Source organism: Brachyhypopomus gauderio, chromosome 12 (genome assembly GCF_052324685.1).
Source record: "Brachyhypopomus gauderio isolate BG-103 chromosome 12, BGAUD_0.2, whole genome shotgun sequence".
NCBI lineage: Eukaryota > Metazoa > Chordata > Actinopteri > Gymnotiformes > Hypopomidae > Brachyhypopomus > Brachyhypopomus gauderio.
In genome coordinates this window covers 8,239,705-8,267,241 of record NC_135222.1, presented here as the reverse complement: position 1 = coordinate 8,267,241, position 27,537 = coordinate 8,239,705, and the positions used below count along the sequence as shown (strand labels likewise).

The 27,537-nt window shown below is 42.6% G+C and overlaps 1 protein-coding gene across 2 annotated transcripts in view; it reads left to right on the top strand.

Annotated features, from left to right (window-relative positions):
• The first annotated feature begins 3,887 nt into the window (after window positions 1-3,887).
• igf1rb (insulin-like growth factor 1b receptor) overlaps window positions 3,888-27,537 on the top strand; it is a 55,274-nt gene continuing 31,624 nt past the window's right edge. For both annotated transcript variants that reach the window (XM_077024837.1, XM_077024836.1), the window contains exons 1-2: window positions 3,888-5,138; window positions 7,648-8,211. In XM_077024837.1, coding sequence (XP_076880952.1) covers window positions 5,045-5,138; window positions 7,648-8,211 — 658 coding nt within the window. In that variant the 5' untranslated portion in view covers window positions 3,888-5,044. The remainder of the gene's footprint in view (window positions 5,139-7,647; window positions 8,212-27,537) is intronic.

Genomic DNA, 27,537 nt, shown 5'->3' with positions numbered 1-27,537 from the left:
GAAGCTATTATAAGCAGGAGTTTCGGTCCCAGAAAACCTGATACTCAAGAGTATAGGAAATTAAGGAAGACACTTCCAGCTTGAGAATGATCAGAGCGCCCTCTTATGGCAGAACACGAACAGCTTCAACGCAAGTATCTGATTTTAGTTGTCTATTCAGCCCTTTATTTACACTGTAAGGTGCAGAATAAGAACTTCAAACACGGTTACCGGTGCTCTTCTAGAGCTCCAGAGGAAATTCTTAGACCCTTTCCATCAATATACTATATGTGTTTTTATTTTAAAAAATGAGAGAAAAGATAAATATGGTTACGTGTACTCTGATACAAGTGCCTTCTGGTATGAGGGAAAAGAGTAGCCTTGTTTAGAGGATATTTAAAGCTACATTTCCCTGAGCATATTCTAGAAGGTGTAATTGAGTAACTGAATTATATGGATTTGGCCTGTTTATTTGTTGATTTGGACTTCCTCTGGGCTGATTTATTGACTGATTGATAAGCTTTCTAAATATTTGTATATGCTGAACTACTTTTGTAAATAGCTTATTGGACTGTTGTAAATTCTGCACTATCTATGTATTGTGGGAGCACTGAATGTAATAATATTTTTGGCACTAACCATAGCTTACTCATGAACTTCTTTCTGTCAGATCACTGCAACAGCGGTGTGGCTCAGCCTTTTATGTCATTGTTATGGTTAGACTGAGATCACCCTGATGTCAGCAATATCCAGCCAACACAGATCCTGTAGTCAGAAACTAAAACAGAATTCCTACAACATGTTTCTAATAAATTTGTAGGTGAGTGTATTTACAGAGGTAATTTGACGAGGTGGGGTAGCTCAGTTATCAAACCTAATTTGAGAAAACAGGATTGAAGATAAGCTTATTAGAACTATAAACATGCCTAAGGCCAATAGGGTTAATTATGTATTGCTCAACATAGTGACAGGGTTTGGCACAACAGCAGAGATTTGCTAAAATATGCAGTCCTCTGAAACTGCAGCAGCCTTGATTTCCAGTTTTATGAGTGTAAAAGTCAGCCATTTTCTTCTAAAGGGTCAGAATAGCATAGCATATAACAGTATTTAGTCCTTTGTTTCTTTGCAGGCAGAATCTGATTTATAATAGAACAGAAATATCTACATATCTACAGAGCAAGGCTCGCAGACAGGTGTGGTCAACATGCTCACTTCAATAAGGAGTCAGTGGGCTTCCAGAATGTGTAGGTAGAAGAAGAAGAAGAAGAAGAAGAATCGCCTTTATTGTCATTGTAATTTGCATTACGATGAAATTTGCTTCTACTCCAAGGTGCTTGTTGGGACAATAAATACACACAATACAGACAATAAATACACTCAATGACAGAACGATCCAAATATACAACTGGTCAGTGGAATGTTTACATACATGTTGGATATTGCACAAGCTATTTACATTGTTATATGTAATGTATGTAGGTAATGCACATCTGTAAGGGTCTTGCTAATATACTGAATCAGGGCTGTTTTGACCCTTTGTTTATTGTTCCTGACAGTTCTGCAATTTCATGCCACCCTAAGTCTGTTTTCTTCAGTGCAAAGTTATCATCGCCCCCTTCTGGCAGTGTATAGGTGATTGCAAAAAGTAATATTTACCTCTGTACAATCTATGTAACTTTTGAGCCATAGATTTACTGCCATTAAATGTGCATGCAGTTATGTATATTTAAGGCCTCTGCTTGCTGAAGATGAATTATTTATTATATAGTGGTTGCAAACATCCTGCAAAATGAATTTATTTTGCACTTGCTTGCACCTAGGAATGAATTAGTTTATCATACCATACAGCCCTAACAGTGAATTTTTAAAGAAAATTTTAGTATGCCATGTAGTGTGATTTTACCCACTTGGTTGTCTCTGACTTTTCCACTTAATAACCTATTTGATTTTAACAGACGTTTGATGCTTCTTGGCCATAATTGTTGGTGTAAAACCTTTGAATTGTTTTGTTTGTTTACATGTTAACTCACTGACCAGTGACCAACAATTAATTAATTTGTATGAATGTATAGGCCTAACTTTGGGAAAAGTCTTTTAGCTATGCAGGTTAGCTGGATTTTTAGACTTTTACCCACTTCACATTTTTATTACATATTACATGCAGCCAACAGCTGTGTGCACAGGATGTACTGTTCTTTGACAATCTTTATAGAGGTCTATAATTTGTGTAAAATATTTTTGCACTACACTCTGAATTAAAAAAAATTTAAGCAATGATTCATGTATTAACTGAAATAGCAGTGAGAAGTTTTAACAGCTCTTGGTTAAGTTCCCTTACATATTACAAATATAGAACACTAAGACCAACCAAAACAAGAATGGCTTACTATTTACTTACACTTACCATCATCAAAGTCCTTAAGATGTGTCTTTTACATGTCATGTTTGCAGATCACTTTTAACACCCCTCCCTCCACGGCATCTCATCCCACATTCCATTCCTCTTGAGAAAACAAACAGCCACTCATTAGCATGTGTGACCTGCTGGTGATAAACACACTGATTTCCAATCGAGTGCAGTGGGGGAGAATGAATCCAAAAAGAGGCACTTGAAGTAGGTGGGCCTGCCCACTGTCTCTATGAGGGCTTTTTATGAGGACTTAACAAATGCAAGTGGACAGGCAAAGCACCGGGGGAAGGGGGTAACAGTACAGTTTGTGCTTCCTGAAGGCTCACTGTACGTGTAATCTTGGGTGGCCTCAGACGTTCAGTCCATTGTTTAAAGTCTCTGTGTGTGTGTGTGTGTGTGTGTGTGTGTTGGAGAAAGAGAGAGAGAAAGAAAGAAAAAAGGAAAAAAGTGTTTTCTCTCCCTTTTGTTCAGATTTGTCCTGGTAATTGTAGGAATGCCACAGAAGCTTAAACATGTGTGCCAAAGTTGAGGTAATCTGAAGCATTATAACAATTATTTGTGCTCTCCTCTACACTGATAAAGGAACTCTATAATTACTGAGATAATCAAAAGTGTCACAGATTATACTTAAGGAAAAATGCCTTTCTTGTTTCATAACAGAGAGGACCACCAACGTTTAAGCAGGTTTTACATTTAAACACGTTACAGTAGGCTACTGCTTTCTAGAGGAAAATACCCTGTATACTGACATATGTACAACAATTAAAAGCTTACTTTTACTTACTGCATGGATAAGAATGAAACACTGACCAACAGGAAGGTTTGCTGGTGAATAGTCACTGTCCTTTGCCCTAATTGTTCTGTAAATCAGCATGTGTTATGCAAATAACTATCTACAGTACTCATTACCATCAATATACCCTTTTCTCCCTAGCATCACCTGTTTGTACATATTTTTACACATTTTTGCTTTTATTGGGCACTATACATTGTGAGCTCCCAGAGACGACTTTGGTACAATTTCTCTAGGTCTTATTATTCAGACAGAATTAGAGTACTCCCTGCCTGGACTTGTAGTTCAGGATTAGCCTACACTAATTCCACAGTCCCGCATCTTTCTCCCACAAGCAACCGTGCCAGAATCCAAACGTGCCCGATCCACTTAAATACTTTTCTTTAATGTTTTTATTTTTTAATGCATTTTTTCATTCAAATTTACCTTAAATGCTTTGTGGATTCTATACCAGCTGTGAACATATATTGTTGTCTGCTGTGTTTTTTCACATGAAAAAAAAAACATTAATCGAATAATACCAATTTAACGTCAGAAATTTTTTTGACGTTTTATTTTCCAATAAATATTTTTGCTTCTAGAGGGGAGGTAGACTATTTATTTTCCTGACTGGAAAACTGACCAGAAAAAAAAACCAAACAGGACTAGACCAAATCCCTTTGTAATCCATTCCAGTTTTTCCTTGCGCCTTTGTCCAACGTAACCTACTAACGCCGTGTGTGTGTGTATCTGTGAAAGAGAAATCCAACCTTGTTTACAGCGACAATTCATCGGAGCCGAGGTGGAGATACAGGACTTATAGCTAGTTATCTACTACGCGCTTATCGGAGATGATGGCGATAATTGCGAAGACGACATACGCTTTTATATCTGCCAATAAATACTGATTTTTGATTACGAATACAGCATACCCATACCGTTCTGTGTGGGGGAAAATAGAGTAGCTAGCGTGCTTGCTAACGCACCAATTCAAAATCTCTCAGCAGACGGAGTAAGAGGGTGAAGACCCGAGAGGGTGGGAGGGAGAAGGGGGCCTGCAGTCGGCGATACCCCATTTTTTAAGACCGACGGATATCTCGCGTCTTTCCTCGTCTGAGTAGCTCTCAAATTTGGGACTATTCCGTCTTTTCCACTCGTCTAATGAAAACCAACCGTCCTGCCGCCTGTGAAGATCGCGCAACCCCCCACCACCACCCGCCACCCCCCAATTTCGCATCCACGTCTGCCCCAGCTAGCCTCCTAGCTAGCTTCTCTGGTTCCCGTTAGCTTGCCAGCCTATAGCTTGGCAAAACGGGGGGGTTTATTTCACTGGCTGGGTGGCTAGTCCAGCTCCGCTAGCGCTAGAGAACGCGGTCCGCCAAAGACCCGCGCGTCCTCGGGTCGTGAAGAAATGGAGTCCGAAGATGCGGGCTTTCCCACCGACGCCTCGAGTTTTGGGGGATCCGGACGTACGGCGTCCAGCACCTTCCAGCAGCAGTAAAAACATCCCGAATATCGCCGACGCTTTACGCGTCCCATGCTGAGGGGAAAACAGCGAGCCAAAAATAAATACATTTTTTGGTTAGCTAGCTAACTGGATTGAGGTCACTTCTACGGTAGATTCTGAAGAAATTCCTCCGCACACGGGAAGGCGAAAGGAGCTAGCCTGCCTGTCCATGCTTAGCCGTAAACCAAGTTTTGCCAAGAAGACGCCAAGCTGAGCCAGTCGGATAATACAAGCTAAATAATCTACAGATATTTTTTTTCTGTGTGTGTGTGTGTTTTATAAAAGACTGAAGAACCAACCCTAGCAGGCTGGTTAACTTCTAAAGTGTCAAAACACTTTTTTTTTCTTTACTTTTTTTTACCAAGTGTTTACAGGAATGAGGTCTTGGAGAGCCCGGAATCTTTTGACCTTGTTTTGTGGTCTGCTCCTGCCCGTCTCAAGTCTTTGCCAGTGGCCCGCAAATGACGAGAGTAAGTAAGAGTCAGACTGGGAGTTCAATCAGTTGAATTAGGGGGGGGGTAGTTACAGGTAGCCATCTATCTGGCTATTTTGGGGAGGGAAAATACATTTCTACATTGTTTTAATCTGTGACTTGTGTCTGGCTGTGGATAGCACTTAAAATTGTATTTTCTCTTCAGAACAGTTGTGTATGAAACGTTGGTATTTTAATAACCCCTTTCCGTCTTAAGAAGATTCCCATAAAGAGAAAAAAGTGCATAACTAACTGGTCAAAACGGGTAATTACTGTGTTTTCTATGTGTAACAGACTTGCATAGCAATATAAGCTTTCCTCTAAAGATGGATGTAGTTGATATCCTATTACAAATATTAATGACCCTCAAGGGACATGTCAGATAACTCTTAGCTAAAGACAGGTACTCCATAACACTTTTGAGAGCAAAAGTGAAGCTCAGGTAATGGCGTTTTCTAAGCACCACTGCACTACAGACATGGAATAATTAAAACTGGTGAGTTTCATGTAAGCTGTATGATTAGCTGAGTCATGTCAAATGTTTCTTCGTCTGGACGTCTGACTTGGTTAACAACATATACAAAGCTAAAAATATTTGCATGATTAAAAGGTTGTCAAAATAGCCTAAGAGTTGAACTATTGTTGTTTATTTGAAGAAAGAAGCGTGATTTCCCCACTTGATTAGTGTCTGACACTTTTTTCACTCGTTAAACCTATTTGATTATAACAGAAGTTTGATGCATCTTGGTCATAATTGTTGGTGTAATAATTTTCAATTGTTTTGTTTGTTTACATGGTAACTCACTGACCAGTGTCCAACACTAAATTAATTTGTATGAACATATAGGCCTAACTTTGGGATTGGTCCGTTAGTCATACAGGTTAGCTGGATTCCTAGACTGATACTGTTTTTCAATCGTTATTGCTCCGTTTTATTCTAAGGAAATAACACGTTGACTGCTTACTGCTGTTCAAAGATTGTCAGCTTAATTGTGTAGATGTATAGTAAGCCCAGCAAGATTGTTCTGTTTTCATTTAATGTTAAGCTGTGGAGAAAACAACCATCATTAATTCAAGAGTGGGACATTACATGTATAATCACCTCTGTGTGTTTCGTGTGTACAGGTCTCTGCAATGTACATTATGTTGTCTCTTTAAAGTCATTAACTTGGTCAGTGCTGAGGCAAAAAAGCAATTTTGCTTTTTCCTTCATGTTTCGCCACCACAAAATTTCCATGTTTCCAAGTAAACTGCAAACAAGACTCCCTGATTCATCCAATTCATCAAGAAGGGAAAAAAACTTAAGGTTTTAAAATAGAACATGTAAAAACACCTTCTCTAGCAAAACAGACTTGGTTCTGTTGATTGGAAGAGTGAGCAGTTTGTGAAGCATGTGTAATGGGGGTTTTACTGTTAACCCCAGTGGTTGCAGAGCAGCACAGCAGTGGAGGTCTTCTGTTGAGGACCCAAGTTTAACTTAAGAGAAAGAGATTCCCAGTGTGGCATAAACATGGCCTCTGATTTTCATGCATGAAACTAGTTGACCTTTGTTCTTTAAAAAAAAAAGCATTTTTTTTGTAACTTCCATGTTACAATGTACAAGTTACAATTGATGAACTTCTTTTTGGGGGGGGGGGGGGGGGGGGGGGTTGTTCCTTTACCTTAAGATGAGTTAGGCTTTTGTCATTGTCATGAGGTTAACACACTCATGCAGCAGCAGAAATCTTTTTACACAATTAGCATTTGAACCCTCTGCACTCTTATCAAATCATTTTCATCTCATGTCTGATATTTTTTAATCGGCTTTAATAAAAAAATTTATCTCCCAACGAATAGTGACTGTAAATTTACCTGAAACTTCAGAATGATAAAGTAACTACTATCTAAATTGGCCTATAATTATATTGTTTTTATGTACATAGGACATTTCCTATGTGGGAATAGCAGGCCTATAGTATACCATGTCAGTTATTTTTATAATCATCACCCATCAGTTTCATTACTCAGACATAAGTAATGTCTGTCTGCCAGGCATGGGCTGTCTTTATTTACATTGGCATTTAGTCATGCAGGTTTTTTTGTGCGGTAATTCTAAGCAGTGACATCAATGATTGACCTAGCTTTGGAGGACCAAAAGCATGATACCTGTGAGAGTGAACACTGGCGCTCCAGGCTGAGGTTATCAAACGTAAACAAGAGGTTTGGAGTGCCATCAAAGCAATAAAGATAGTAGTGTTTGCTCAGCAGTGTGAAAACTAGACACTGCAGGCAGACTTGGTGTTTTCAGACACCCAGCAGAGCAGTGCACACTTTTGCTATTCAGTCTTTTGCTATAATTCTCATTATTCCTCCTTTGCATTATAGCCTAATGTAGACATGCTTAACCATGTTTTTCATCAGCTGTGTTATGATATTAACATTAACATGATATTTGATTTATTGAGAAGTTTTGTGAGGAGATGATGCGGTATTCAGAGTCTTAAATTTTTGTTGCTTTCCTCCACTAGTCTGTGGTCCAGCCATTGACATTGGAAATGACATCAGCGATTTCAAGAAACTGGAGAACTGTACAGTGGTTGAGGGTTACCTGCAGATTCTCCTCATCTCAAACAAGAACAACGAAAACAACCAGGATGTCTTCCGCAGCCTCAGCTTTCCCAAGCTGACCATGATCACTGATTACCTGCTCCTCTTCCGTGTTTCGGGACTGGACAGCCTGAGCACCCTCTTCCCAAACCTGACGGTCATTCGAGGACGCAATCTCTTCTACAACTATGCTCTGGTCATTTTTGAGATGACCAGTCTTAAGGACATAGGCCTGTACAATCTGCGCAACATCACTCGGGGTGCGATACGGATCGAGAAGAACATGGAACTCTGTTATTTGGATTCTGTCGACTGGTCTCTCATCATGGATGCCGAATTCAACAACTTCATTGCGGAAAACAAGCAGTCCAAGGAGTGTGGGGATGTTTGCCCAGGAATCATAGATGATAACCCCCAGTGCATCAAGACCGTCTTCAACGACAACTATAATTACCGCTGCTGGTCCTCTAATCACTGTCAGAAAGGTAAGTGCAAGTGGAGCTTTTGAGTTAGTCACTGACCTTTATTAATAATGTAACGCCTTTTCATTCAGTTGTCTATATATCTTGGTCTGTTAAATGTGTATATCCTGTGTTCCTTAATAACATTATTCGCCATTTCTTTGATCATTTCCTATTTTCTACTTCTCTCCCTTCTGGGTGGAAATGACAGCATGTTAAGTCCCATCAAAACAAATCTGTTTTTTACACTACTTATTTCTATGAGGATGCTGCTGTCAGTGGCTCCGCCTGACTTCAGTCTAGTCCTTTTTCCTAACTCTGAATTACATTAAATCTAGTTAAAGTAGTAAATAAATAGGGGAGGAATCCAAATTCATCCTCATTTGTTAAAAGGGGTGGAGTGGGGGTGGGGTGAGTAATCAGAATTCATCCTCTTCTTCTTGTAGGCCATGTATTCAGACGAGCTAGATTTGCATTAGATTTGTATTACGTTTTTCAGATTTGCATTAAATACTCTGAGGTTCTTTTGCAAAACTCACTGATAGTGACACTGTTGTTTGGATTCTTTGTTCCAACACATTGGAACGGAAGCTCAAACACAGACTGCCAACGTTAATTCAAGGCCATGTATGTCCACATCGGAAGAACCATGTAGGAATTCTAGACATTTTTTATACACTGCACTAACATTTCAGGTGATACATTGTAATTGGACTGCCTAGTTGCTTCCTGGCTGTATTCCGTTTTGTCATTGGTCTATGCACAAGTCTAGAGCTGGTAATGCATGTATCATTTGCATCTGAAAACTATAGGCTCTAAAGGACTAAAGAAATATTAACGCACGTAAAACCGACTGGAAATATCAACAAAAATAACCAAATGTCAATAAAAAAAACAAAAAATACATAGAAATATTAGCTGTTTGGGTCCTTGTTATTAAATAAGAAAACACCGGAGAGCTTTGCAGTAGTAAACAACCTGGTAAACCACAGAAGTGGATGGCCAAAGCGCACGCGTGCAAGAAAACATGTCATAGACTTGTTAAAAAAATGTTATAGTGTAGCAACAAATCCACCAGTGTAACAAAAGTACATAAAGAGAGGTTTTAGAGTTATGCACCACAAAATATTATGGACCGACGAGTTGAAGAGAGACTTGTACCAGAGCGGTGGACATAATGAAACGCAGCACGGGCATGCGTGGGTGCCAGTGGACCTCGGCCAGTCGCCTGTATTGATGAGGTGAATGGCGGCGGCGGCAGAGTTCGACAGCGTACTGAAGCATCACACGAAATGTTTCCCGCTGGCCAAGTCACATGACCTGAATTCCACTGAGTGTGCAGTTCCCTCACCTGCACCAACGAAGATGTGCAGAATTTGGTCATGCGTATGCGTAACCTCAGGCAGCCGTCAATTGTGAAGCGTTTGTAACCTAAATACTATGTTGCAATCAGATATTTGCAAAAATATTTGCAAATTAAAAACAGCTTCATGATGATCTTTAATAGTGTTTATTAATATTTATTTCTTTATCAATATTTATTAATTATTTCTCTTATACTACCCTAATTGGAGAATTTTGGTCTATTTTGGGCTCCTCCCAGTTCAGGTGTAAATAAACCCAAATTACAGCTGGCACCTACACTACATCCCTGTGGTCATTGTTCAGTTTCAAAACCTGTTCCAGGATATAAATCCAGAACAACAGACATTACCAAGTGTACAAATCCTTGAATACGCTGCACAGGGACCATAACCTCACATCAGAATTTTAAGCAAATATGTTCAGCTGGTCGTGTTCTCAAAGAACCTTAGTGTGTGAATTTAAAAACAGGGTCATGAACACGTGCGCACAGTTGCTTTGCTGTAGGACACAAACATTCATCATCCTGTTAGACTCCTGCTCACACCCCTTCCTTAACCCTCCTGTTGAAATGTAATTCCATCCTTGTGTTTTGTGTCAGAAGAACTCCATTATCATTAATCTCTCCGTAATTCTTAATGTGTTTGCCACCTGTTCAATTACAATATTTTCTCAAAATTTTAAACTTGTGACTGACCACACGTGTCAAGAATGTCAAACATATACAGCGTAGTAATGTAGGTTTGGGGTTGGTTTGATACCAAACTAAATGTCTGAATATTGAGATGTGTGTGTGTATATATAATATATATATATATAGAATGTATGTATGTATAAACATGATCGTGTGTGTCTGCGCGCACACAATGCTTAGCAGATGTAGCGATTGCCTTTTACAGGTGGTGCTGGTCTTGCAGTGCGTGACCAAGCGCAGGCCTGCATGATTCTTGTACAGGAGACCTGGGCATCACGTGCCACCCATATTTTACTGCTGTCTGGTTCTTTGTTGCTGCTGTGTTGTTTTTTTTTTTTTTTTGCTTATACTGCCTGTACGGGTCGTGGCCGTGGACCGGAACCGAGGCTTTCATGCAGAGTAATGTTGGGTCCAGGACTATAAAGTAGGGGTGGGAGGGACCTCTGAGCTTCTCCCAGACGTTTGTTACTGCAGCAGGGCTGCTGCTGTTTCTCTGACATGCAGGCGTATGAGTCAGGAGGAGACGGGAGGGGGGTGTCGCCACTCCCCAGGCTGACAGTTGCTACGCATCTTGATAGCCAAGGTCAGTGACACAGTGAAGGCTTCCCAGCGGGTCGGATCAGCGCCGTCCTACACGTGCCTTTCCTCCGGTTTAGACACCATATAGATAAACCCTTCTTTGACTGGGACAAGCAGGTCTGATAAAAAGATATTCTAGGCATCATATCTTGTGATGGGTACAATAGGTGGTGTCTGACCGTAGGTGTAACATTCTCACTTTGGTCATATTTATCAGAGGAGGAAGTAATCGGAATTCTCCTCAGCATTGCATCCAAGTGTCTGATGCTTTTAGGAAGCTATAATAACCCTCACCTGCTCTTCAACACCTACCTCTCCTTCTCACCGATGGTGTGACCAGAGATGACTAACGAGACCACAAAGCCGTTTTTCCTGTTTGCCGTAAATCCCATTTGTTTTGCCTTCTTGTGTGGCAATCATATAACTTAAGTGAGTTATTGTGGTAATCGCCTTGGTAACTGCAGAAAATGTCATTTCAGGACACTGCGGCATGTAACAGCTGTCTAGGAGTGAAAAATGAAGGGAAGAACAGATCAAAACAAAATGGAAAAATAGCAAATAAAGGGAAAAGAAACCTGAAGCCCCAACACAGTTTTAGTTTTTTTTGTGCTTTTACACTTGTGCTCAAATTGAGCCTGAATGGTTTTTGGTATTCAAAAAGTATGAAGGACTTATTTTAAACCCAACAAAAGTCAGCAATTATGAAGCTTTAAAGAAAAACATGAGACTTTCTGGAGACATCACACTCTACTTGCAGTTGCATCGATCAGAACCCAAGTGTCCAGCTTTTTGAGCTCCAGAAAAGTCAATATGAAGCTATAACCTTTTGAGGAGCTTAATCAAAAGCAGCGACATAAGGACCTGCTATGATGTCTTTGACATGTAACATAAGGACGATGAAGAATGTGGGACAGCAGGTAGCCTGATGGTCATGGCGGGCTGAGGAAAGATGCTACCAGCCGCTGTTGAGGCCTTCTTGGGATGTTCCTGAGGCAGCCATAGTGCCATGCTCGGAGGGGAAAATACTTTAGCAGTTCCTCCTTCCTTCCATATAATTACCTTGTTTTTCTTGGACACAGATGTTTCTTCAAGGGCTTGTGGTGGTTTCCAGTCTGCCTTCTTTCTTCTCCGTCTCTTTCTTCTTTAATGACCCTCTCTGGGTGTGCTGTCCGCCAGGCTGCGATTGCCTCTCAGAGGTTTAGAGTAGGTGGAGCTCATCGCAACACACTCGCTCCCCGTCTGTGGACAGAAGCGGCGAACATGTTGGTAATACGATCCAGTTAGTGGTGTTTGGTGTCCACGTGCTCGTGAAGGTGTTTTGAGTGGAGAGGCCGGGGCGGTCAGGTTGCATTTCTGACCACAGTAGGGCAAAGACAACATTTCTATGTAAAGTTTGAATAGCAGTTTAGCATGTTGAGAACATGTTTTAAATGTAGTTGAATGTTTATTTTTCCTCACATTCATGTGGTCCATGCAGCACAATTTTGCTTTAATACAGTTTTCTCAAATATTGAGGCAAGAATGAGAATATTTTTAATGTCTGTATCCATTTAGCCTATTTTTTTGCCAATTCAGATTAATTAGATATTACACAGGGCTAAGCAGAAAGACGTTATTTATCTCATAAATGTATAAATCAGTTTCAGGCTGTAATTTGCTGAAAAGTGCAAATCTGTATGTTAACATTTGTATTATTAAGCATGTTATATATTGAAATATATAGTCATGTTAACTATGCCATATAGTAAAAATGTTGATGTTACCTGTGATAGCTCCAGCCATGTGCATGAGTTTAGTGCTGACTCACACGTGTGCTCTGGTTCAGTAGTCTGTTAGTCATGGAGATGCTCACACAAACTGTGTTTGATGCCTTGTGTTACCCAAAAAAAAACAAAAGTGACATGATGTGTAGATTGTTTTTGATTATTCCTTGTGTGGTTTACGAAACTGCCTGTTGTCCTGCTGAAGTGTGAGCAGCCTCGGTGGGAGGCCCGTGGGTGATGGGGGGGGGGGGGGGGGAGGGGGGGGGGTAGGAGGATGGCTCTCATCACTTAATGAGCCCTCTCTGAGTAATCTCATCCGCTCTGCATCGGCACCGGAAACATTCGACTCCCAGCCAACACGAGGAGAGGAAAGGCAGAGAGGGTTTGTGCAGGCTGGGGGAGGCGGGGGAGGCATCTCGCCCAGAACTGCTGACCGGAGAGAGGAGAATCTTGTTTTAATTACCGCCCATTTATCTGCCCACATGTTAAAGGCTGCGTTTCTGCATGGCCAGCCAGTCGGATGGCGCGGCGTCCCGTGGTGCCTGCCTGTGTCCTGCCTTGGGCCGCGTGCTTCATTAACCTCTCCTGGTGAAGTGCTGGCTCGCTCGCTCTCTCTCTTTCTCTCTTTCTCTCTTTCTCTCTCTCTCTCTCTCTCTCTCTCTCTCTCTCTCTCTCTCTCTCTCTCTCTCTCTCTCTCTCTCTCCCCGGCTCCAGTGTTGTGGCTGCGCTGCTCTGCGCCATGCTCAAGGCTCAAGGTCAAAAAGGACTGTCTGCCAACCAGAGTGTGTGTGTATGTGTGTGTGATGATGGGAGCCTGCACATGTAGTTGCAAGACATTTCATCGTTGAGATTGCCTTCATTACTCTTCAGATTGCAGATGCCTACATTGTAGAGACCTTTAGTTATTTTTGATAATTAGCCATTGTTGCATTAGCTTCTTGCATTTGGCTAATTTGCTACATGGACTGCAAGCTGCTGATTCAGTTTTGGTGTTCGGTTCAGTCGTGCTCTCTCTCTCTCTCTCTCTCTCTCGCTCTCGCTCTTGCGCTCTCTCTCTGCGGTGGAGATTTTTCATACCACCAAAAGTAAGATTGTTTGCGGATCTCACCGTGCACAGAGACTCAGCTTCCAATGTCGAGCCAATGCACCGTGGTGGTGGAGCTGAACACCAGGGAAACTGTCCCTTTAAGTGGGCTTACAAAGGCAGGAATTAAGACTGACTTGGTTTGTCATTCTCTAAGAATGTGTGTGAGGGGTGGGGGGGGTTATGAGCAGAGGAGACAGGAAGACAGGAGTTGCTGCAGCAATGCCAGCGTATTTGGGTGGTGGGGGGGGGGGGGGGGGCAGACGGGGGCTGTGTCATCCAGGCACTGCTTGTTTAAACGGGAGGACTCCGGATTGTTGCCCAAACACGTTAGGAATGGTCTAGCATGCGGCTGTGGTCAAAAACAGGAAGCGTCTTCGCTCCGTCTGTCTGATTCTCTACTCCAGTGTGAATGGTGGATGGGGGGGGGGGGGTCATGGGCAGGGCGGGGTCGTGGGGACAGGAAGATGCCACCAAACGGAGATCGTGAGACGAACAGAGGCGCACTTTAATGGTCCGCGCGGGTCACTGAGCGGTCTGGGCTGATCGAGCAGCTGCTGTCCGGTCTTTTGCACGGAGGCGTAAATGTTCACGAACTGTCAACACGTCTGTCTGTCCGGGAGGCCATCAGGAAGGCGGTAGAGCCAGGGCTTCTGTCCGAGCATACCCCACAGCTCAGCTTCCTGGCCTTCACGTCACTGCCGAAATCGCCATCCTGTTTATATGAAGATGGCAGCTAGTGGTACACACACACACACACACACACACTTTGTTTTGTGCATCAGTAAGTTTATTAAAGTGCCACCTTGAGCGTTTTCTTACAGCTTTTGCTGAAAAAGATTTCAAGAGCAACGTGATGTTTATGTGATAATCGGATCATAGGCTCAAATTAAAGCAAATCTTAAAACCTTTTTTAAGAATAACCATTAAGAATTACCATTAAAGTCATGTTCCAGCTGTCTTGATCATATCATATCATGACTAATGCAAATGCAGTGAATGGTCAGTTACCTTAGAGAAAAGGACAAAAAATTAGCATGTGTGTAGGCTGCATGGACTTTGAACCATAAATGACTTGTTGAAAACACATTTACAGGGCATGCAGTTAGGAGACCGTAAATAAGATATGATAGTCCTTAGATTAGTAAGATAAGATTAGTTCCACGTTGGGGACATTTGCAAAAGCCAATGGCCCCAGTTTTTGTTGTCCACCTGTCCAAAATATGTGTGATTTAAGGTTGTGAACTAGCATCAATCATTGGTCTGGAGATGTAGGTGCTCCCTTTCCTCATGGAAGAATGTATCTGTAGCCATAGATATCATAGTGAGGGTAGCTCCAACCTCTATTTTTTCTGTTTTGCTCTGGACCTGAAACTTTGATTAGTCATAAAGTGTTTCAAACACACAGTTGCTTTCCACACGTGCCCACATTGTCATCTGTTAATAGATGATTGGCCACAGTTGTGGTTGACATGCAGTGCACGACTATGTCCAATCTGTGTTAGGAATCAGATCCTTGTGTTAGTTTAGACTATTAATCCCATGCAGTCTTGATACGTGCCTATACAGTCTTATCTCTTTGAAAGCTTTTATGTTCCCTCTGGTCGTTTTTACATCTTTGGGAGCAGGAAGGGCAGAAAGTAGATGGAGTTCTCACTGTAATTTGCCTCCTCCCCAGGTTTAGTCTCTCACCACTGCCGCCCGCGAAGCGGAAATTAGGTCTGCTGTGTGGAGTGAGCTGCCTGCAGACTATGCTTTAGGGTGATTCAGCCCACGCACTTAACTTTTCATTCATAAAATCGCAGGCTTTGCAGCGACTTCCTGTTTAGCAGCCTGGGCTCTGGTGGATTCCATACACTCTGAGCTGAATGGCAGAAATGAGGGGAGATGGGGTCCCCACCCCCAACACGCTTCGGCTTTACGCTTCCTCCCTCAAATCAGGCTGCTGGCTTCCGTCGCTGCCTTGGCTTGCTGAGACTCGAGCAGCAAGCGCGCTCCGCGTTCCTTCGGTACTGTTGAACTCCACAATGGCACCCGGGAGCCGGATTCTGCTCCTGTCCATTTTCTGTCCTCCTCCACTAGAAAGGCTCCGGAAGCCCGTTTAGTTGTGATCTCCCGCGAGCGGCGGGGGGGGGGGGGGGGGACCTTTGCGCTCGGCCCGGGCTCTTGCGCCAGGATCGTGGCCCTTCACATCGCCAGCTTTGCAGCCTTGGCTGGCTTCGCCCGGCTTTAGTTCAGGACTCGCCACGCGTCCTCCCCCTCGCCCACTTACAGGTGGCCAATTCTGGCAGCGGCGCAAGGCAGCGGTCCGTTAGCCGGGGGTGCAGGAAGCGTATGGGCAGTGTGTGTGCTGTCAGGGCCTTCCAATACAGCTTCAAAACCCATGAAGAGTTTGGTGTATCTTCTGCCCAGAACCCCCCACATCCCGCACCACTGGAGAGGATGCTTTAGATGTGATCCTGGGCCTCATTAGAGTTGTCAGCACTGTCACTACTGGCTACAAGTTGTCTGCTCGGTGGAGCTGCCACACTCAGACCTTAACACACACATCTCTTGTACACTGCTGGCTATAAGTGTAGCTGTAATGTTAGTAGGAGCATCGCACTACGTCCTGAATGCCACAGGATCCCCTTGATTTTTTTGGTCCTTTTGTTGGGTTCTTTGTTAGTTCATTTATTGCTCCCTGTGCGCCGGAGAGGTCTGGAGGGGGGTCTCTGTACAGCCTGATACGTCTGCTGCATCAGACTGAGCGTCCCACAGGTGGAGACCGGCCGTTGTGTTGATCACTCTGACGTGATCGGATAACCGGCTTCAGCCTTGCTGCAGTTAGCTCACAGACTAATCGAGGATCAATTAAGTGTTTTGCTATTTCATCATCAGAGGGGGAAGCTTAGGGTAAGATGTTTAAAACAACGACAACCTGTCTGGATTATTGTTCACTTATACTAATCTTGCATTTTCTTATTATGAGGTAGAAATCAGTTAGAATTTACTTTCATAATAACATTAGATATTTCTATAGATTTGTGTAGTATATTTAGGAATGTCCCTAAAGTCAACACCACACATGAGCTGTGCCTGCATGGGGAAAAATGGAAAATTTGACAAAAAATGTGAACATTTGAAAACTGGATCTACATATTGGCTGTTTATTTATTTTGTTTTGTTTTTTTGTATCTGAAATGAATGAACAGCCTTGCCCTAAACATAACCAATGTGTTATCATATCCGGTTTAAAGTCATGTCACAGTAGGGATTATGGTGAATCTAGGATACCCATTGATATAAAGATGGATCTCTCTCTGAGGCCACTGGAGACCAGCCAGAGTTTGGATTATACAGCCCTGTTCCGATTAGATGTCCTGTCCTTAGTGTTATTCCTGTTTCAGAGTCTATGACATACCAGGTTTTAGCAGCTTTTACAAAAAAGAAAAATGTATGTTATTTTGTTGCAAGGGCTGAATTGATGAATAGTAATTAACTAATTACAATATTCTAAAACTATAAATTATATAAAAATATTGTCGAGCAAATGCATAAATCTAATGATGTAGGTTTTGGTCCTTAGTTATGCACTAGTCGGAGCTGGCACTACATTGGCTATTTTTAACACAGTGGTATGCCTCTATACCTACTACACGTGGTATGTCTCTCTTCATATCCAAATAAGGAGGTGATTTTTATTTTTTTTTTTTACATTTAACCTTGCATGTAAAGGACTCCTAGAATATCGTGCCTGAAAAGCGCCTTTTGATTCGCCACAGGAAGGGTCTGGGGTAGTCTTTCACCTGAGACCATAACAATCCGAGTGTTGAACGGAGTCTGGTGTCCTTGTCTGACCTCCCCTCTGGCTTTGGTCTGCTTGCTTCGGGCCTGTGCAGTTCTCACCATGTGCTTGCACTTAATGGCTTTAATGTCTCCTTACCACCTTCGCTCATGAGGTCACTCTGCTGCATTGTGAACGCGCTTGATGAGAAGTAACACGGTAAACTGCCACGCATTAGTCAGCCTTTTATCTCCGCAAGACTTTGCGTCACCGGCCTTTGAAATTATTGCATATTAGTGCCATGTGCTCAGGGCATGAATTAAACCATAATGTGGGCTGCTGCTTTTCTTAACTGTTAATACTACTTCTTGTTTAGCGTCGGGGATGGTTCCTTTTGATCTTGCGCTGTTGGAGATGTAAGTGTAGGTCATTTGAAGAATGACAAAGACTTCAGAGAAAAGAAAGCTCATCGCCTCCTAATAGCACAGACAGGGTTTTGCTTAAGAAATCGACAGTTGTATAGAAAAGCTAAATTGTAATTACATTTGCTTGAGAGACTGCTGAATCTTTTACACCATTATTAACTGACATTTGCTTTTTATGGCATCATTATTCTTTGTTTATTTTTGCATTAATAGGTAGGCAAACCCTTAAAAGTGAATTAAAGTTGATAAAACTTTCCATTTAGCCTTGTGAAACAACTGGGCCAGCCCATTTCATGGAAGTTTTAAAAATCACAATATAACAAAGACTAGCCCAACTTTACCTCCAGTTATGGGAGCAAATGCTTTTCCAGACATTTCTCGTATGTCTGAAAACCCTTGTTTTATGGCCCGGTGTAGACAGCGCACACAGTTTAAAGCTGCGCGCTGCTTGTAATGTGCAGGCGTATGTGAAACTGCAGAAGCGTAGGAGACTCCCGGGACCCCTCGCCTGTCCCCTCATCCCGGCTGGTGTTTGTTCTCTCAGACGCAGGTGCTAAAGTTCCCAGGGCTTGTTCTGGCGCTGAGGCTTCAGCCGCATCAATGTGGTAGGAGACTTGGGAGACTTGACACAGCGATGCTTACCGTTTGGAGTAGTAAATCCGGGAGAGAGGTGGTTTTGTGTGATGCTTGCCTCCCTACCCTTTTGACCTTGGGACAGAGGTTACTTTGAGGCCGAATGCTGCTGGATATTGTAGTCTTTGTTGGTCTGTGCCCAGCTTGATTACCTGAGTGTTTGGCTTAACCAGCTTGACTCCCTGTTCCCTAGTGCCTAGGAATGTATTGATTCATCGTGATGCAGTTTTGCAATATTAAAACTCATTTCATCTACACAAATTTTTCATAAACGCACTAAATCTTGGTGATTTGCTGGGTGCTGAAGTGGACTCTGCTAGTACATGTCTATAGACAATACGTATCTTGATGAATAGAACATTAAGCTTGTGATTGCTGTGAACTGTAGCATGTGTCTGGTTTGTTTATTGTATAAAGAAAAATGTCTCTGATTTGGTAAAAGGTCCAATTGGAGCTGGTTTAGTTTCAATGTTTCTGAACATAGCCAGCAAACAATACTGTACAAGTTATGGTGATGCACTGTATTACATAAAGGTAGAAACACCAACAATCTCGCCAATTCCACCATTTGAAAACCATGTGTGTATGTATGAGGAAGTGAGAAGAGTACACTACACGCAAAAGTTTTCTTCGGTTGTAGCAGTTGTTTCCATGGCAAAGAAACAATTATAATTACCACCCCTGTAGTCCTGTTGGATGAGATTAGTTTTACATGTAAGTGATGTAATTTAATTGCGTACCTCAGTGATTTTAGTCACATCTAAATAAATCACATTGGTCTTTTTTATAGACTGCCGTTGTGAAGGTAAAAATTCCAGAAACTTTGCACCTACCTAATGACTGTTAGAAATAAACCTATTATTTTTATCCTGTGCACCCATATCAGTAAATATTTCATCATAATTGTGAGTTTTTGCACGTTTCCCCCAACTATGGATGCTCTCAAGGAAGCATTTAGTAGCCTAAGGCTTTCTCACAGAAGTAATGCTTGTGCTAGCTGTAGGTAAATGTATGTAGGCTGTGAATGTTAAAACCCAAGTTATTGTTACTACAAGCAGTTTGATTATGAACATAATCAATATTGTTACATAGAAGATGCAAATGCATGTAGTAGTGTCTACAGAAAGCACTACTACTTGTGTGCGTGCACGTGCATGCGGGACTGCAACGGGCAATGAAGTAGCTACTGTCATCTCTGTAATTTACAGAGGTCTTGTAGTAAAATTAGTTTGTAGACATATGTCCAGTCATCCATCCAGTCTATCCGGGTCCAGGTCGCGGGGGCAGTAGACTAAGCAGAGATCCAGGTTTCCCTCTCCCCAGCCACTTCTTCTAGCTCTTCTGGGGGGATGCCGAGGCGTTCCCAAGACAGCAGAGAGATATAATCTCTCCAGTGTGTCCTGGGTCTTCCCTGGGGTCTCCTCCCAGTTGGACATGCCTGGAACACCTCACCAGGGAGGCACCCAGGTGGCATCTGGACCTCAACTGGCTCCTCCCTGTGTAGAGGAGCAGTGGCTCTGCTCCGAGTCTCTCCTGGATGACCGTGCTCCGTACCTTAATCTCTAAGGCAGAGCCCGGACACCCTGCAGAGAAAACTCATTTCAGCCACTTGTATTCATGATCTCATTCTTTCAGTTACTTCCCAGAGCTCGTGACCATGGGTAAGGGTCGGAACATAGATTGACAAGTAAATCGAGAACTTTGCCTTTTGGCTCAGCTCTCTCTTCACCACAATGATTCGGTACAGCATCCGCAATACTGCAGCCGCAGCACCGATCCGCCTGTCAATCTCTCGTTCCATCCTTTCCTCACTCGTGAACAAGAACACGAGATACTTGAACTCCTCCAATTGAGGCAAGAACTCATATGTCCAGTCATATGCCTGAATATCCTGTTTATTCTGAAGGGGAAAGTGAATGCCAGACAATATACCACAATGTACATCGGTATCATCTGTGTTTCAAATAATACCATGATATACATTTTAGGCCAAATTGCCAAACCTTACTTTGGCATAGAAGGCTTCTTTCCTTCCATTCTAGACCATTTTAATGGAGGGACATCAACACAGTTCAACTACAGAATTCAAAATGGGAGGTTCTCCCTCTCAGATGGTGAGGAGGTGGAGAACAGAATGGCACAGTTAACACATTTACCACACCACAGAAGATAAATAACCAAACCCAATTTAAGGTGGAATGTGAAACTGTTCCTGCATCAGACAATAAAAGTAGTCAATTTCCATAGTTTCTTTCCATTTACAAAATAGTCCTGTTCCATCTTTCAGATTTGCTTGGACTAAAAAGGTCACCTAGAGGGGACGTTGATCAGGAGAACAGTTGTCCTGAGTGGTATTAAAAGGGAGAAGCAACTTGGGACCTCATTCAGTTAAATAACATTAGTTAATTAATTGCACACACAGATTGGTTGTTGGTGCAGGAAGAAAGATGTATGAACAAATGGCCTCAGCATCCATCTCAAAGTCCAGACCTCTCTTCATATCTTCTCCCACACCTTGACCTTTCCTGTATTTGTTCGCTCTTAGATGAAAGAATAATGCAGTGTGATTTCACCCCTCCAGGTTAATCATCTACTTTTTTGGTCTGGTTTTTGCCCCAAGTTCTCAGTGAGCGAGACATAAAAACAAGTGTAGCCAAGAGAACTTGCAGCCATTTTTTGGAGTTGTGTTTAGAAAGTATATACATTCAACTTCAGAATAAAGTTTAGCATTTTTGGGGGGATGGTGGATGGACTTCGATTAGATTTTGTTGATTGGTAAATTAGGCTTTGTGGAATGATTGCAAACCTCTATATCAGATGTATAGATGATTCATCATTATATTACCAAGATATTCTAACGTGGTGTTGATATTTTGAAATTACAGGATCTCCTCCCCATCCTAGTCAGACTAAGAGATTCATTGCAAGTTCTCAGAGTGACATAGAGACTCTTTGTCATTGTTGAGGCACACAAGTGTCAGATTGTTATTTGAGCACAGTGGTGGTTATAGAAACACCTCTTTGTGTTGGGCTCTTAATGTTCTTCCCAGGGATCATGGCATGAATGTTTTAGTATGTGTTTGTTTCCTTAGCCTGTCAGACAAGCCAAAGTCAGTAGCCTACTGATAGCTTTGGGAATTCATATTGTGCCTCTTTTAGATAAAAGCTTATTTATCTGCCAGCTATGGCTTTTATATAGAAAAGACAGAAAATGCGTAGGTGGTTGGGTTTAGATATTGTGACTGGGCTCCAGGGGCTGTAATCAGATTTGAAAGTGGAATCTGGTAATGCACTGTAATACCCCAGCAACCTGAGAAGGGTCTTGACACGGATCTCATCTGTGATGCTTTACTTCGTTGTAGAACCTATGTGGGTATGAGAGAGGAGGTGGTGCTGTTATTATTATTACCATATACTGTTCTGGGGTGGTACTATAATTGTGAAGTCTGTTTGTTTATGTAGCTTCTGCACATGTGTTTGAAGAACTTTTGAAATCCTTACTGAAGTTAAGCATTTTAAATGACAGTAAATTTTTAGTTTTGTCTTCTATTTTTGCTTAACGTTAAGTTACTTTTATAATGTACACGGTGAAACCTTTTACACTTTTATTGTTACTTAAAGGAAAACACATGTTTTTATACAAATTAAAGGCTTGTGTTTCAAAAGTTAATACGATAGATATAAGTAGATTATCAAGGTTTTATAATCAAGCTTCAGTTGGGTAGCTATAAATGAGGCAGCAATTCAGGTTTCAACGCACACTTTACAACTGCCTAAACATGGCAGTTGTAATGTGAGCTCATATTTTCTCAATTTGCCAAAAACAACCTCTTAAAGAATGCAGTTAGCTAACATTGGCAAGCTATAGCTAATAGCTAACTCACTCAAACAAATTGCTAGCTAAATTGGCCAGACCCAGTTCTATTTTACACAACTAGCTAGCTGTTGCCTTTGTAAACAGTTAATGGTATCTAACAGTTACCTAACAGCAGCACAAACCTGGGTTTCACACAGGTAGTTTAGTTAAAAACTAAAATGCAGAATACACAACTGTTTGGTTAGCTAGCCAGGAAGCAGTCTATTCAGAAAGTTAGCAAGCTAGATAGATAATTAATGGTTAGCAGCGTACTCTGCTAGCTCAACCATATGTTTTATGTAAACTTGTACAGAGTAGAAATGGACAGCAAAAATTAACCTCAAAAATGAAATGTCTCATCATGTAAACATTTCCAAAATGTTCCAAAACTATATTGTGTCTTATTAAATTCAAACAAATTCTGAGTGGCAAATTTCAGTTAGTCACGTATCACTGTGGCAAACAGTTACATCATTTCTTGGATCTGTAGATGAGGCAGGTCCCAGAATGAGAGTTGGACTGAAAGATGAAATTTATGGTCAGATGCTTTTAAGCAGTCTTGTATTGCTTTGCCAACTCAAACTCATTGTGACCCCTAAACTTAGATATTCAGCTCTAGTCCAGTTCAAGCTTTTCATCCGACTGAACTACATTTTCTCACAGCAGAATTATGAATCTGGCATAGCACGTTCACAACGATGTCCAGAATTAACCATATTAACTGATGAAGTTCATATCAACTGCTAATCAAACAGTGGTTAACAGTTAACATTCCTGCTGACTGTTGTGCATGCTTGCAGGCACCTCATGCTTTTCTCATGAGAATAATGCCCGTTAAAGATAACTACATTTTCTGTTTATATAGCCTTATTAACCCCCAACAAACACCCCCAAACCTCTGTCATCCTACATATGTGTAGAAAACTTTGTTGCATACTCGAGGGAGGGAGAACTAAATCAATCTGTTCAGGGAGTGTGGTGGTGTGTTGTTCACACTTGGCAAGGCGAGGTCGATCACGTAAGCTCAACACACCTTTTTTGAAATGTAATAAAAGGTGAACGCTCCATACTTCCCATATCCTTGTATCCTGTCGTGATGGCCTAATCCTGTTTCCCTGCTGGCTAACACCTTGCACAGCTCTCTTAGTAAGATTTATAGCTCTTGCCCAAGCTGTAATTATCAGCGTGAAGTTCTTTGGCACTTTATTAAAACTCTTGTCTCAAGCCAAAGAGCCTCAGGGATACATTTAGAGTTGAGTGAGGTTCCCTTTGATGTGCTTCAGGAGAATAAGGGCCCATTTTCAGCATAGTACTTACATCTGTGAACTTGGTACATACATCTGCAAGCTTATTCCTTGTCCTCAGGCTTTGATGCTATCTGCAAATGAGGGGAAGTTGGCACCCCACTCCATGATTGATTCGTTCCTGAGTTTGATCTGATATCGCTGCTACCACATTTTCACCCAGACGAATGGAATGCTGGGTGAAAAGTGGGCAATACCTTTGACAAGAATCTGCGTATTTGTGAAGATTGTTCATGGGCTCCGATGCCATGTGTCCTTACGTCAGGATGTGTGCTTGCTCAGTTGCGTTTTTGGGTTTTCAAAAAATGGCCAGCGTCCCAGCTCAGACACATGGGGAAAAAAATCCACATTTTCTTCATGCACCAAAAAAATTAAAAAATCACTAGAGTGACTTGAGCTGCGCGAAGCCGCCATTTTGCCATCTTGTGTTGTTCTCTCTCAGCACAGTCCTGCTGCTCTTCTACCATCATCGATGGCATTGGTACCTCGCTGCGAACCCACTCCACGCTTCTTGTGTTTGTTGCACATGGTACTGTGTGTGTGTGGGTGGCGGGGGAGGCCAGGCCCGGCGGGGGGTAGATGGGCGCCGTCGTCCTTCCCTCCCCGCCTGCCTGCTGCCCCTCATTGTGGCCCCTACAGCGTGGCCTAGTTTCTCCACACAGGCTGACCTGTGCTATTGCAGCGCATATATATATATATATATATATACGCACACACACACATGTATGCACTTTTGCAAACAGTATGTCCTAACATCTGTCCTGCTACCTCACTATAATTAGCACCTAAAATATTTATGCTTACACATAAAAGCTTCTGTGTGTCTTGCTTCATAAGGTGCTCTAAGTCCATCACAACCTTCAAACAAATCTAGGAGGTACCACATATGTTACAGCTAATCCAAACATTCACTGAGCCCAGGGGCTTCGGCGAGTTTTAAGAAAATTAGGGACACTCAAGCATTGTGTAATACTGTTCACATGTACGGAAGGGGGGGGGGGGGTTGTTGAAAAGGAGCCTGCCAGCTATCCCCTCTCTCCCCTTTAAACATAAATCCCATGTCAGCAGCTGGTGTAGTGTAGCGGCCATTTTATGAATGAGGGAGGCTGGGCGGTGGGGGTCAAGGGGGATCCGGTGCTTAACTACAGAACATCGGGGTGAGCCGTAGCTGACTGGTCCACCGTCTCCCTGCTGAGGGAGGGCCGGACGTTCTTATTGGCTGCACGACCTCCGGCGACGCCCCGGGTGCCGTGCGTACACACAGTCTTGGCTTGTTATGGCTTCACACTCTGCGCCGAGCCCTGGCGCCAGTTAACTGACAGACGGGACACTGCCTGGAGTTCATTCATCTAAATTTGCCCATGAGAAGATTATCTCAAATCTGTGTCTGCGTGTCATTCATTTTTTATAAACCCCTTTTAGGTTCACGTTTTGCTGTATCGGTCATATATTCAACGGATCTCTGCCAGAGAGAACAAAAAAAAAGCTATGGCTCTTGCCCCTTGGTTAAAATATTTGAATTAAATAAATAAAATACTCTCCACCCACGTCCACTGTCTCTCTCAGTTGGGTTTGACACCCAGCAGCTTCCTTTGGCATGCTGGAGCAGCGGACCTCTCTCCTCTTACACTGACGCCATCTCTGGATGAAATTTCATTTTTGTGCCGTGCCCCCCGCGAGAGCCCCACGATCAGCTGAGCCTCAGTGGCCTTAAACAGGTAATGTTGGAGTCAGCCGTGCAGTCGAGCAACCAGATATTAAACAACGCCCAAAGCCGCGTTCTCTGGGGGCTTCCCGATATCCCATCATCTTGTGATGTCAGCGGATCTGCCAATCATATCAATCAGCTTCTGATCAGAATTAATTATATGAAACTGGCATTCACCCAGTGTTTACTGGACAGAAATTGGCAGCACCTTTGTTGTATATCATTACTTTTGAATATTTTGAATTGCATAATTTTGAATGAAAAGTAGTGTAAATAAAATACACCCAAGACCACAAAATATGAAATAAATAAATAAATTGATTGCAAAATTGGCATATCTGGGAAGCGTTTTAAGCTGACTAAATGGTAGAAATTCCTGCTCTCACTACATTTGCTTACTTAGTGCTGGAAGTTCTGAATCAATGCTTGCATCATGTCGCATGTGAATTGATGAGTTAACTTCTGATGTCTCTTAACTCAAGTGGTTTACTTCATAGGCGGTCTGAAAGGGGGGGTGGGGGTTGAAAATGGGCCTGCCAGCCATGCCCTCTCTCCCTTTTAAACATAAATCCCATATCAGCAACTGGTGTAGCGGCCATTTTATGAATGAGGGAGGCTGGGCGGTGGGGGTCAAGGGGGATCTGGCGCTTAACTACAGAACATCGGGGTGAGCTGAAGCTGATTGGTCCACCATCTCCCTGCTGAAGAAGGGCCAAACGTTCTTATTGGCTGTGTGACCTCCGGTGATGTGGGGGGCGCCGTGCGTAGACACTTGTTATGGCTTCACACTCTGCGTCGAGCCCTGGCCCAGTTAATCGACAGACGGGACACTGCTTGGAGTTCATTCATCTACATTTGCCCATGAGAAGATTATCTGAAATCTGTGTCTGCATCTCATTCATTTTTTATAAACTCCTTTTAGGTTCGCGTATTGCTGTATCGGTCATCTATTCATAGGGTCTGTGCCAGACAGAACAAAAAGGTTTGGACAACTTGGAACTGTGGGGCTTTTGCCCCTTGGTTAAAATGCTTGATTTTTCAGCTCAAAACGAGTGTTATCTGACACGAGAATGTGTTCACATTAGCAAGCCAATATTGCACCAGGCTCCCTTTCCCCCCCACTTTGAGCATGAGAAATGGGCAACTAGCCAGTGATCACATACATGACCAGTGGTCACTGTTTGCAGCTGTCCCTATGACGACTTGTGCTTCCTGATAGCTGGCATGGAAACAGCATTTTTTTAGTGAGCACCTCGTCAGTGTGTCCTTTACACACACATGTTTCCGAGCTGGTCTAAGGATGACCGACCACGTGCACTTGCTCTGCGTTGGCCCTGCGTTGGACCACACTGATGTGCGCTGCCGTTCTTTAAGTCTTGATTTACAACCTGCTTAATGCGATGTGGCATAAGTAAGGGCTGTTGGTCTTGCACTTGATACGCTAAGCAATTTAGGTGGCGCACTAGAAGGGGTAAGCCATAGAATTACGTGGTGAACCAGTTTTAAACTTTAACGAGGTCACCGAGGCTAATTAAGGCCTTTCTTTTGAACTGATCGCCTGGCTTCTGCTTGCTGGGTATGAAATGAGTGTTTGAAAAGCGCTTTTGCACTTACTGCTTGTGCAGTGTACTGTTACATGAAACTCCTGTCCGTTCTGCCAGGCACTTGCCCCGGTTAATTGATAATGAGACTGAACATGGCACCATACATTAAGAAGCAATCAAGTGACTGGCACAAGCTTTCCTCCTTGTTCCTGTGCCACTGTTACAGAGGTAATGCCTCAGAGGAGTTGCGTGTCCTCCGGTTTCCATTTGGCAACCTCTTTGTTCATCAGCGGTGGTAGGAGAGAAGAACAGGTGTGTATGGATGTAATCCCGTCTATGCTCTGACTGATGGTCTCCTGGTTGAGGTTTAGCCTAGTTTATGTTCGCCACATATGTTCAGCACAAACTAGGCCAAAAGATTCCCGTAAAAGGTACAAACGGCTCCTTTAAACCAGATTGAAAAGTCTGAGTCACAGGGACTGGTTTATGTATCTTGGAAAATAAAATGGCACTACATTATTTTGTGAAGGGTGTTACTTTCTATATATAGATTCATCATGCAAAAGGAAGAGCTGCACACTGTGGTGCCTGGCCTTGGCATAACCACACTGCTGGGGGCTAAAAAGTGCTTG